Raw genomic sequence first — 13,467 nt, forward strand, 5'->3', positions numbered from 1 at the left:
TTTTGGAAAACAAATGGTTCAAACCTTTTCTAGTTCAAAACCAGTTTTACGAAACAAATGGAAGGTTTGAAAACCCGGTTTCAAAACCGAACTCAGTTTGTTGTCAACAAACGCGCCCAAACACTATTTCTGTTTTTATCGCTCTGTTGGAGTTTAAATGTTTGACCTTCAGCATTTTTCAAAGACAAATAAGAGTTATTTTTCCAACTTGATGCCAACATTAATTCCTGATAATACAATCTGATTAATGTAAAAAGTCAATAAGATTGATCATAAATTGGTTTCAGACTTAAAATATATATTCTTTATGTCTCAAAAATGATTACTTTGTATTATTTGGACTAATCACCTTTGGGTATTGCTTTGTTTTCGAGTCAATCAAGTAAAGTGTATGTAAGCATTGAAGTCCATACTTGTTTCTGTCAAGTAAAACCTCTCTAATTCCAGTTTAAAATATAGATCCATTCCAAATATACTCATAACGAGACTTGAGATAAAATACTGAATAAAGTAAAAAAACTTCAGAACAATCGTCGTCATACAGATTTGCACATTTATTTTTTTTCTAATAAAGTAACTGGACAGATAGTTAACACAGTTTTTGCGATTTAACAACATTTTCTTTCCATTCTCTATAAATATAATGTCTTACAAGTCTCAATAAAATGGACAGAAAATCATGAAAAAAACCAAGTCAGATCTTTAATTATTAGATGGTTCTGACATATTGAATTCATGGTATTTGAATTCTGTTCTAAACAACGGGAAACCATTTGATTTCGAATATCAGACGTTAATGGTTTATTCTAAGAAAAGGAATTACCCATGAGCAGGTACTGATTTCACTATGGAACTTCCACAAAGATTAAAATTAATAATTCCTGCTAGTTCATGTGCCTATTTTACGCTTTAAAATGTTTTATCACATAAACCTCGGCGCAGGATGTAATAAAGCCATTTAATAAAAACGATATTACACTAGACGATATTACACTAGTGTAATAACACTTTGACGTGACGTCATTTGTGCTATAAACATATATTACACACCTCCTCTATTGTTTGTGACAGGTCTATATTTTTAGGATAGACCTGTTTTAACAAAAGAAATTCCGTTATGAGGTCTATCTTTTGCACGTGCACAGGTCTGTTCTAGTCAGACAGACCCGGTCATGAAAAACACGTGAAAAAATAGACCTGCCTATGCGTAGACAAAGAAAACATGAAATGCAATCAAAAATTAAAAATGAAATGTAAATAAATGATTGTCATAATATTCCTGTCTGACAAAATCTGGATACATTCTTTTAAATAAGATAATGTTTATAATTATTCCAACATCTCTATATTAATTCTTTGAATGAAATAAATGGATAGCATTAAGTTTTTTTCTAATCGCGTCATTTTTCAAAGTAATAGTAATCTAAGCGCTTCTTCTGTAATTAATTTCACAATATAACAAAAATGAGTGCTTTAAGTTCATTTCTATGAAACTTTAACAGTTATCACCGCATACATATCACGATTCTAAATCATCTAATCCATAAAAAATTCATAGTACCAAATCCCTTTATCGAAAAAATATAACAAATATATGTCCGTTTCATTTGTGATTCAAATAACGTCCATTTGATATACGCTTTGCCTAGGAAACCGCAGCTACCTACAGTTCATAGCAAAGTCCCGAATTACATTCCCACCCTCAGGATCAATCAGATTGTTAAATCCCCGTTAACCCATCCCTTCCCCCTCTTTTAGTTAGGCTTTAACCTGCCTTTCTATTCCACCTGCGAAAAATCAAAACTGATTTCCCCTGAAAACCTTTGAGAACAAAGAACGTTAAAGATATAATCCAAACCTTGCTTATAGTGACATGCAGATACAAGTACTCAAAGTGGATTGGTCTACAATGGACGCATCTCCCATTAGTTAAAATATCGACAAAAACGATTAAGATATTATTAAAAGAAATACTGAAAAAGAAATGTTAATATAGAGTTATAAGTGATTTAGTTTAAAAAATTATTTTCATCTTTTTTATTCTAGAACACTTTATAATCTGCTACATAAAATATAATTCGGATCATGTATCTTACACATTACTACACATGCAACAATATACATAATTATGTAAGTGTTTCATGCTGTGCTGGGTATCGGACTTTTGCCCCTCAGACAGTTGCCCCCTCGGAGTTTGCTCCGTTTTTGCAGTGGCGGGCATTTGCCCGCCTCCCCCATATCTTTGGAAGGGTTGGACATTTGCCATTAAAAATGTTAAAAAAAATTTTAATTGTTGAATTGTTTGTTACAAAAATTGAAATTCATTGCCTATTGTCGAAATTCCATTTTGGTTCAATTAACAAAAACTCTCGCGCACATTTGTGAAAACTTAAAAATAAGCATCCATAAATAAAAAAATAAAGTACATAAAATATATAAACGAGATGACCTCTGACAGGTTACAAGCAAAAAAACAGGGGGCAACGTCCGAGAGGGCAACTGTTCGGGGGGAGCAAATGTCCTAGAATTTGAAATATCTGATACGAAATACTTTCAACATAATTATTTATTCTTTTACATTAATTCAATTACAGACCCATTTACTTATTAATTGACAAATTACACATTTAGCCTTTTTATTTTTATTTTAAAAAACAAAGTTAAATGCAAAATATATATTATATAAAAACAGAACATTGATAAAAGCTTACCTGTTTATGCGCAGTGTTAAAAATTATCTTTATGCATTACATGAAATGTTTCGGATCAGCCATTGCTCAAGCCAATAGCTTGACGGTGTGTAAGATAAGATAAGATAAGATAAGATAATCTTTATTTAAAGTCGGTTTCATAAAAACATATAAACATTAGCTATATAAGCTATTTTCCGACAAAACTTATTATCCTATAACAATTCAAACAAACAATCTGTATAAAAGAAAATATATAAAAGTATTAAGAAGATACATTTATGAAAGACTCTGTAAAACAGTTAAGATTTATCAGCACATATAAATATGGTTAAGAAAGCATTAAATGATTAAAAGCAAATATACATTACAATCAAACATCACATAAAATTACATCATACAAGAATTCTATTTATGTACACAACCCTAAAATCAGAAAAAGGATTAGAATTTTTAAAAAAATTAAATTTTTAAAATAAATTAAAGTAAATGATTCAATTTTATTTTATTTAAATATAGTTGACCTAATTTCCAGTATGATGCTTGAGCACATATCAGTAGCAGCATCTGATATGTACTCAGTCATGAAAATATGGGTGTAACTAAAACATGTACAAGTATCATAATAATAATAAAACTTAAAATGTTGAAATGTTTGTGTAACAGATGCTGATCTGAGTTGGCCTAGATAAATTCATGGTCTTAGTTAATTACTTAATTAATTAGAACCAAAATAAAATAAAAGTAGAAATAAAAAGGTAAAAATAGACTTAAAGAAGCTATTGTCCCCTTTATGGGATATATGAAAAGCTGATCAGCAGCTGTCACATATACAAACACTAACATGCACTGACAACTGTGTAAGTTGGATATCGGCCTCGTACATCGATCTTTCTGTTTAGGAAAGACCTGGTCACGAATTTCATGAAACACCTCGAGCGCTACGCGCTCTCGGTGTCACATGAAATTCGTGACCAGGTCTTTCCTAAACAGAAAGACCTCGTACTCGGTCGATATCCTATACGTATTAAACCGCGCTTATGTAATCGTTCCACTATAGGCGCGTGAAATAAAAAAATGACTCTTGTTAACAGTTTACCGTTCTTTTAATTATATATGTGATATCTAGAATATTAAATTCTTGTAGATTCAATACTAAATTTATTAAACTCGTTGAATAAAACAATATTACGCTCGCCAGAGACTCGCATAATATGATTTTATTCAACTCGTTCAATAAATTTAGTATTAAACCTACATAAATAACAAATTCAGAATAATGGGATTCCCTATTCCACAAAGTCATCGATTTTGTTAAGAAGCCCGCGGCAATACATATTAACCCCCAGTCAATTTTATTCAATAGAATATCAAAATAACTACTTAGTAAAATCGGACTTTTTCATTCAAAACGTACAACATAGACTAAGAATCCATTAATATAAATGTATATTTGCTATTTAAAACACATTTCAAACATGGATAACGATATACTATAAAATCAAAATTCATATTATTGCTTTCAATTATAGATACAAAATTTTGATTATATACACCACTTTAGTAAACGATCTAGTATCAAATGAGAAAACTTAAAACGGCAAACAATATAGCGGTGATTATCGCCAAGTAGAACTTGTAATTACCAATTTCTATGGCGAATGGCGGTTTGATAACAATTTGTGTAAGTTGCAGACAGATGGATGCTAACTGGCGTCAGAATAAATTGTTAGTGAGCTTACATCAGATACAATTAACATTAGTCAAACGAAAAATGATTTATCCCAAAACTTTGTAATCACTCCTCACTTGCAAACATATATAACCGAGTTTTAACTAGATCTACATTCAATGGCTCTTTGTAGGTTTTAGTCATGATCTAACACTCGAATCGGTGAAATAATTTTACCAGTTCATATAGCCATATCGCCCGCAGACAGGAAATGAAATTTATGTATAAATATAATACACTGTACTAAGCTTTTCACTCACCTTTAATAAGGAATGTCTAAAACAATATCCTTTTACTTCCGTAATAAACCAAACCATTCTAGATTTTAATCTGGAGTTGCATATTTAAAAAAAACATTATCTTTGAGCGTACATTAAACGGTTTGTGTGCTCCCCCTTCATCATCATAAACAAAACAAATCTGATTCACTGAAGACAGATAAATTTTCAAGACATCGTCCACATAAATGCAGCTGACCTCAAACCAAACGGTAATACACTGTAACATAATTCTTAAGGTTTTAATTAACAAATATTCTGACGCGACTTTTAAATTATAAAATTTGAAATTTTCACTAAGATTTAAGATTAAGCGTTTCTTTCCTGAACTGTTCACAGACACTGAAAGAGGATTCACCAAAAACAGTCGAAAAGGGCACCTGTCACAGACAGACTTAACTAAATCAGAAACATCATCATTTACAAAATTGTAAAAAAAAACGGTTTGGTTAAACCATTTATACTACGTCAAGAATATAATCAGATGCCTCTAAAACTTATACCAATAAACAGAATGTATACGTAATTGCAACGGTTCCTTAAACCCGAATTAATGTTTTGTTTTTTACTCCATTTTTCAAAAATAATATGTGATTTCCCCCCAAATTAAACCCCTTCCTCTGCTTGTGACAAAGTCCTGATAATGAACTATCATTCATACAAGTATATCAGCCAAATGTTCCCACTACCGTTCACTTAATTTCCAGTGTTTTCTTTTAGAGATCGACTAGAATTTAAAATGATAGCTTAAATGTTCTTAAGTCTGAAAAATTGTAAAAAATATGCACTTTTCTATTTCAAAAAGTACTACAAAATGTAACAGAAGCCAAAATTTAACATGTAGTGTTATTTTTTCCTGGGAGAGGACACATACAACCTTCTTAAAAGGGAAGTTTAGTCGATTCAAACATAAGCTTCCCATGCCGAAAATTTCTGTTCCTGGCCTTCTTCATAATTATCTTCTTTGGAAACACCAGTTTGTAATTTATGAAAATAAAACATCAGTTTCAATTTCAATTACTGATAAAATTACAAACAATTCTATGAGCTGAAAAATAACATCTTTATAAATAGATTGTCTTTTATCAGTTTCTTTCGGCTGACTGTTGCCTGAGTGAAGTTTTCTTGATTGTTGAAACTTAGGACACTCTGTCCTGACATGCAAGAAACATGCACGTGCGAAGCTTTGGACTCTCCGAAAGGAAAGGAAATAAAAGTCTCGAAATGAGTACAAGTAGTAGTAGTACATGTAGTTGCAAAAATAGCTTCCAAAGAAGCACGAGTTGTGGGTACCTTTCTATTCTTGACAATGCTCTAGCCTGTAATAATCTTACTTCATTTTGCACTTACAAGTCTGATATAAGTCCTGTCCTGTGCGACGAAGCAACGAATCGTTACTGTGCAAGCAAATTCTTGCCATACCTTTCTTTGGACGCTTATTAATAAAATATGTGTTCAACTTTTGTTACATGAAGTTGCAAAGTGCTTAACGGTGACATTCTTTTCTTGTTGTGACAATAACTTTGAAAGCAGGACCATGTAGAGTATATGATTTTCATTAAAAAGCTTTTCGTACAGCTCTAAAATAATAGGCAATGACTGGTCTCCAAAATAGTTATTCATTTTGCGAACATATTCAAAGTAATGTACATAGGTTTCTACGCCACTAATAGTTTCAGAGAATCCTTTTTATTCGTTTTTTTTGTCAAGGACACAACTGTTTTTTAACCCACGGTATTTCTATTCAATTATTTAGACAATCAAAGTGTTTATTAGCAAGAACAAATAGCATACGTTCTTAATTCCTTCTTTAAACAGAAATTAATCAGTGCTAATGATATGCCGGAGGGACAACCTAACCTATGATAATGTCAGTTTTATCAGCAATTTATTCTATTTTTAGCTGTGTATGCTTTTTAATCAATAACAATTGATGACTATTTCTTGAGTTCTTTGAACTGGTAAAACAAGAATTTTGTCCAATTAAGTGTTATCACAATTGATATTTCATTCGGTATAATAAGAAAACACATTCACATGAATATGTTTAAATACAGTGTACCTTACTTCTTACTTTAGCGTAAGAGTAAATTTGAGTACTTCTTTGACTACGCAGTAGATAACAGAAAATTGTTCACATTCTGCGCAAATGGACAGATTTATGTCCAAGTCAACGAGAAAAAAAAATCTAACTCGTTAAAAGATATTTAGAACGGTATCCCTCATTGAACTTTTCAAGATATAGATAACATCCAATATCATTAAACATTCATTAACGTTGTCAACAGCCTCGTATTTAATGTATTTTAGTATATCGTTTTATCGATGCAGGCAGTCCTGTATGGAATATTACTTTGACCTTCTCTCCGGGAGAATGCATCCCTACAGCAGGATATAGATTGAAAAGGGGACCGGTGCTAAGTTTCTTCTCTCCAACCTGAAGACAAACGATGAAATATAAATGTAACGGTATTATCCGAATTCGAATTGTTTATTTCTTCTTTATCTTAACTTGGTACCGCGGTCGTTTAAGGTTTGTTTATTTATGCATTCTTTACCTTTACTTAAAAAATATTAACATCATATTATACATTTAATTTACTATACAAATGAAGTTGTTTTGATTTTTATTACTCCTAAAGAGGCTAATTTTAATGTGAATCGGGATAATGCGAATTTTGATTAAAGAACAAACGAAGGTGAAATTGCATAGCTTTAGTCATGCAACTCAACATAATTATTTTTATGAGATTTTAGACGTAACTTTATATGATGAAATTTCTACTTAAACAAACACATAATTTTAAAAGCATTTGTCCCTACCTTTGTGCCGTTCCTGGTCTTAATGGCATTGACAACCGTCTCAACATTTTTACCACGCCTGTAAATATAGTTAATTAAACCATTTGTCATATCGTAATACAGTTAAATAAAATATTTGGATAATATTGAGAATCAGTTCTTTTTTGCAATAATTTCTTCTTTTGAAATATGATTTAAAAATTCATCCGATTGACTATAAATAATAGGTTTTATTGATCCCCCAACAACAACAGAAAATCAAACAGCAACAACAACAATAATACCACTCCCCCAAAAAATAACCCCCCAAAAATCCCATAAGGGTAATTGCTATACAATACGAAAATATCAGCTGCCAAATTGGAAAAAGTTAAACTGAAATTAAACTTTGAGTTTTCATTCACTGTTTTATTTTCGATATACGAGTATTAAAATGATATTAGAAAAATGTTTCTTTATCACATAATTCATGAAGCAAAATGTAATTCATAGAGGATATTAAATTAATGTATTTTCCATTCTAAATTTATTGCAATAATTGAATAAAGTAATTTTATGACAGTCTCCGACGAGTGAATAATATATTTATTCAATGAGTAAATCAAGTATTATATATTTTTCAATTTGTCACATTACGCAAAACAAAAGGCTTGCAGTGAAAACATGCATTTTTATCGAAGTGCCTTAAGTGTAACGCAAAATTTAGCGCACTTTTTACATTAGTTTCAACTCGTTCAATAATATACTAGGTATTTAACATACATTTATTCAATATCCTGTATATCCAAACTATAAAATTGTAATATTTACCGGAAAAGCTCCAGATATATACAGCAACCAATCTTGTCACCATCGCGACATTTTGGTCCAAACTGAATTCCTCTTCCATATTGGTGGTATAGACTGAAAGAGTAAACTTCACTAACTAAGCAAAAGTGATGGTCATTGTTACGTTTTAAATATAACTTTTATAAGCATAAATGTTGTCTATAATCGGCTTTGCAGAATTGAGATGGCAATAATGACCCATGACAATGTTTTCAGACTTATTGAACAGATGCAGACACTGTTCAAAAACAACTATGCACGAATTTAAACGAATATATGAAAGTGTAAATGGTTTAGATGACTTCAACTGTAACGACAAATATAGGAAACCGTAGCGACTGCCAATCATCATATTATATTTACTTAACAATATAAATATTTAAAATTGTTTCAAACATTAACACATTAACGAGTTTGAATATGGAATAACAATTAGTTATAGCTTTTGACTATAGACACTGGCTATAATATATTTGTGTCTGATTATATCTAATAGTATGGAAAAATGATAATCAAAGCACTGAATGTACTGATGGGGAGGCTATGAGAGAATGTTTCAGACTTATAGTTTCTTTTCTTTTTGCTTAAAATATGCTACCAAAATAAAAAGATATGCACATTGCGCTATTTATCCTTACTGTTGTGTTCAACCATTCATATATATGGTTAATGTGGTTGACTATTCATTTTGTTAATATTCCAGAACATTTAATTGAGGTCTACATTCGGACTGTTTATCATGCAAATTTTGAAAAACCTAAACTGTCAATAATAAATGACATACCAGCAAGTATGACGACTGTTCATTATCAGATAACAATAACATTTTACAACTGACGGTTCCTTATCAAAATATTCTAGGACTGTTCATCATAAATACTTTATGTCATTTTAATATTATTGAATGATAATAACAACTGCAAGTGATGCAACATTTTTATTGAACATAAAAATTATACACGTTTAGATGTACCATAATTGAGATCAATAAGATACTGTCTTGTGATGAGTATTAATATTCATGCTCTACGGACAGAAGGTTGTCTTCTCCAGAAGCAAATCTCGAATAAAATCACGTTTCAGAAAATTAATCCCATTTCATTACTGACGGCGTCGGATAATATTAAAGCTAAATATTTCTTGAAAAAAATACATCTCTGCAAAGCTTATTCAAAACTGAATCAACCTAAGTGAAAATTGATCAGGAAGTTATATCTTCTTTTTTTACCGCCAACACTCAACCAACTTATGGTAGTTAATCGATAGATTCTACGTGTATTTTTAAACCTCACTAGCTTGAAATATATACTGCGGAAAATCTGTTGTTAACAGGGTGTGCGGTTATTACGTAGGGTTTTCCCTGTCGACCATTTCCCGCAAATAGATGAGAACATCGAAGCCGTCAGTGCTATGAATGGTGTTATAAATGGCGTGTTTTGGAAGTTTTTGTTGAAACTTCTCCAAATACCTCCAGAGGCGTGCACGTCGCGGAGAAGGCACACGGAAGGTCATAGTCAAGTCATCATAAGTACCAGAGGTGATTGGTTGACCTGTCGTGACTTACTCTGGAGGTTTGGCGCTAATAGATGCCGTTTTTGTTGTCGTCAGTCAGAAAGTTGATGCCTTGACGGTATTGTCGTCTCCTTTACCACCAAAGAACGAAGAATGGGCTTCCAGGAAGAATCTGCTTGAAAAAGACGTCCCAGATGCTATAATCTCGGACATATGGTTATTCCGGCGCCGAGTATAAATAAACTTAAAACACACACACTTTTGTTGAAAACAAAACAACAACACATTTTCTGTAGTAATTTTTCAAGTGTTGTAAAATGAATAAGAAATTCCTCTTATGCCGCCCATTATTTTTAGAACACAACCATAAAAGTTCTTTTTTTTATTTTTCAAATAAACATTAATCACTTCAGCGCGCGCAAATATCGGTTTCAAATTAAAGTTTCGTAAGATATGTTAATGACTTCCCGATGCTCGACTGTAAGTAATTTGTATATGTATGCGGTTTTTTTTTGTTTTTTGTTTTTTTTGTTTTTGTTTTTTAATTAAAGCTTCTTATTCTTTAATATTTTTTATGTATCTCATAATCTGTATTGAAAATTTGAATTTTATTACACATGGACTATCAAATTATGATGTATGCCCTAGAATTGAATAAACTTTCTAATTACACAATACGGGGTCATACTGATCTTTGCGTCTTTCTCTGAAATAATTATTTCCTTGTTAAAACATATTTGACCACATATTTCTGTCAATTAACTGTTCACTTTACTTCCGATTTTGTTGTACGGAAACACATGTTTCTATTTGTGTTTTCTAATCAATTCGAATCTATAATCAGTTTAATGGGATCACCACCGGGTAAACGACTACTAGGTACTTTGGTCATGTTTTTTACCACAAATATTTGAATGTTTCTATTGGGATTAAAATGAGCATAGTTAACTAAACAACTGTTTGTATAAATTCCTGACCTGTCTAATTCTAATTATGAGATTAGTGAATATATAAGACTTTCACTACAAAATATTCCTAAACAAAAGAGCACATATTTAAATTTATTCCTGTACAAATAAAAGATCAGAGTAGGGATCTGTCAATTGCCAAAGATACTTTAATGTTAAAAGTTTGATTAATGAATTATGTAAGATGAAAATATAAGTATTGCTTTTTTTATTTTGCTAATGTAAAATGTAATATTGTGCTGGAATTTTGTCGGAGGTCCTTAGGGGTTTTGTAGTTAAATAGTTTTTTTTCGGCGATAATGGTTAAAGAATATAATGTTTTCAAACTATATGTTCATCACCATCAGTGAATTTTTAGTTAAATGTATGCAAAATATTTACTAAACAGCTATATGATTTAGCGGTTTATGAGCGTTTTCCGCGTACAGCCTCCTGGGGTGTACAAATAAGTTAGTTTTCCTTAGTTATCACGCAAGCATGATCCATGTCTCTGATGTAAGCGACAGTTTACAATTATTTGTCTTTAAAAAATATTAAGGACTATTAATAGTTTATAACAACAAAAGAACATGCATGATATTGAGAATACGGTGTTGCAACGTTCTAGTTAATGACCCGTCATAAACAGTTGGTCGCTGCGTAGTAATTGGAAAATTGTTATCAAAAATAATAAAGAATATTTGCCACTGAATTAAAGCATTTACTTATAAATTTTCATTTATGCTTTTTGTTAAAAAAATATTGATAAAGTTATTATTTTGAAGGGTTTTCATACCAGAACTATTTATTACAGACGTACGTATGTATGCCTAAACCTGATTACCGCGGCAGTATGACGTCACGGAGTAGTGATTTAAACAAAAATCAAGACTTTTTCAGAGAATTATTATCTTTACAAATTGCAGATATGAAATTAAAGAATGAAAATATTTTCATATTGTAAATGTCTGTGATGAGTGATGAGTCAGCTTAGAAAAAATCAAGGTACTATTTTTTGACCTGATTACCGCGGCAGTATGACGTCACGGAGTAGTGATTTAAACAAAAATCAAGACTTTTTCAGAGAATTATTATCTTTACAAATTGCAGATATGAAATTAAAGAATGAAAATATTTTCATATTGTAAATGTCTGTGATGAGTGATGAGTCAGCTTAGAAAAAATCAAGGTACTATTTTTTGACCTGATTACCGCGGCAGTAAGATTTGACAGACAGTTATTAACATTGGGTCGGCATAGCCTCCCCAAAAAACCATTAATAGTTTGATAAGTTAAAATAAATTTGTTCTTGAGATGTGTGCCAATACAATGTAATAATATTTCTCAAAGACATATCTAGCTAATATTTCCCTTTGCCGTTTTCAATGTGTTTTATTTATACTAATACATATAATGGATTGTTATTGATAAGTTATTGCATTCGTGAGTATTATTGTATGCTATATCTTTGTATCTTTGAATGCATTTTGTACCATAAGAACAGCTTTTGGTTTCTTTTAGTAAAACAATAACTTTTAAAACGAGTATTATCGTGCCTAACTGCAGCAAAAGGAACATTCCTTTATAAAATCTATCAATACATCTTGTCATCACTAAATTGTGAAAACATCTGTATGTCCTACCAGCCATCGTGCGCATGATATCCAATGGAGTAATGTCCCCATCCTGGCTGCATATTAGCCGGGTAACTGTCTGGTACCAAACCAATAGCTAAAATTAAAGACATAAATACTAAAATATTGTGTTGTCAACCTTTTTAAAAGAAAGCAAATCTTACATACAATTACTGCTATGTTTGAACAATCATTTACTTTATTCCTAGCTGGATGTAATTCCTTATAAATTCAAGATTAATTTCGAATATCAGAAAGCGTTTTTCAATCATTTTAAACTGCAATTGAATTAAGCATAATAATACGCCGTCCATAATAGGCTGGTATATTACCGGAGTGTTATGGGGAAGGGAAAGAGGCAAACGTTTTCTGCTAACATTGATAAGCAGATTTCAGTCTACAGGAAAAATACTATAAAACTATATCAAAGGATGATTTTAGTCCACTCACACCAAGTTGAAACAAGTACAAGGTGAATGCATGAATGAATGAATGAATGACTGCTGCAAAGTAGGGAGCATGGCCGCCGCCAAAAAAAAAATGCAAAAAAATGAAATTGAAGTTGAACAAGTGAAGTTGTATGAAATTTCAATAATACGAAGGAATTATTAAAGAATAATAAAAGTTAAATTTCAAGCTTATATCCCACAGAACGCTTATATAAACAATACTCCTTTTTCACTTGAACTATTTAATTTTATTTCTACATTCATGGCAACTTTACTCTTATTTTGAATTAGCACATGAAATTCAAAAAACGTATACTCTGTGTCAAAAACATGTCTCGCGCTCCTATATTTTGCCGCTATTACAGTACGAATGGCATTTCATAAGGTAGTAGCTAATATGTTTTTCTCACCAACTAAGGTACGTACTTAAAGTAGAGTTATTTAAACTGATTTGGAAAGTGAAGATGATTGACACATTGGGATGCTCTTGTATACATAAAAGGTTTACAAAAATGCGAAAAATCTTTACTTCCTTTAAACACGTTGGTTTAACAATTACAATTGTGCATTGTGAGCTTATTTTAGAAAACTTTCT

The 13,467-nt window shown here is 31.2% G+C and overlaps 1 protein-coding gene across 1 annotated transcript; it reads right to left on the minus strand.

Moving 5' to 3' along the window:
- Positions 1-5,837: 5,837 nt before the first annotated feature.
- On the minus strand, positions 5,838-12,536 carry LOC132736045 (SPRY domain-containing protein 3-like). The gene is made up of 4 exons (XM_060723095.1): positions 12,433-12,536; positions 8,313-8,405; positions 7,524-7,581; positions 5,838-7,137 (listed from the first exon to the last, which is right to left on the minus strand). Exons 1-4 carry the CDS (start codon positions 12,534-12,536, stop codon positions 6,997-6,999), a joined length of 396 nt encoding a protein of 131 aa, XP_060579078.1. The 3' UTR covers positions 5,838-6,996.
- Positions 12,537-13,467: the final 931 nt, after the last annotated feature.

The sequence above is a fragment of the Ruditapes philippinarum genome, unplaced genomic scaffold (assembly GCF_026571515.1).
Source record: "Ruditapes philippinarum isolate M1 unplaced genomic scaffold, ASM2657151v2 ctg21057_1_1_1_1, whole genome shotgun sequence".
Classification (NCBI taxonomy): Eukaryota; Metazoa; Mollusca; class Bivalvia; order Venerida; family Veneridae; genus Ruditapes; species Ruditapes philippinarum.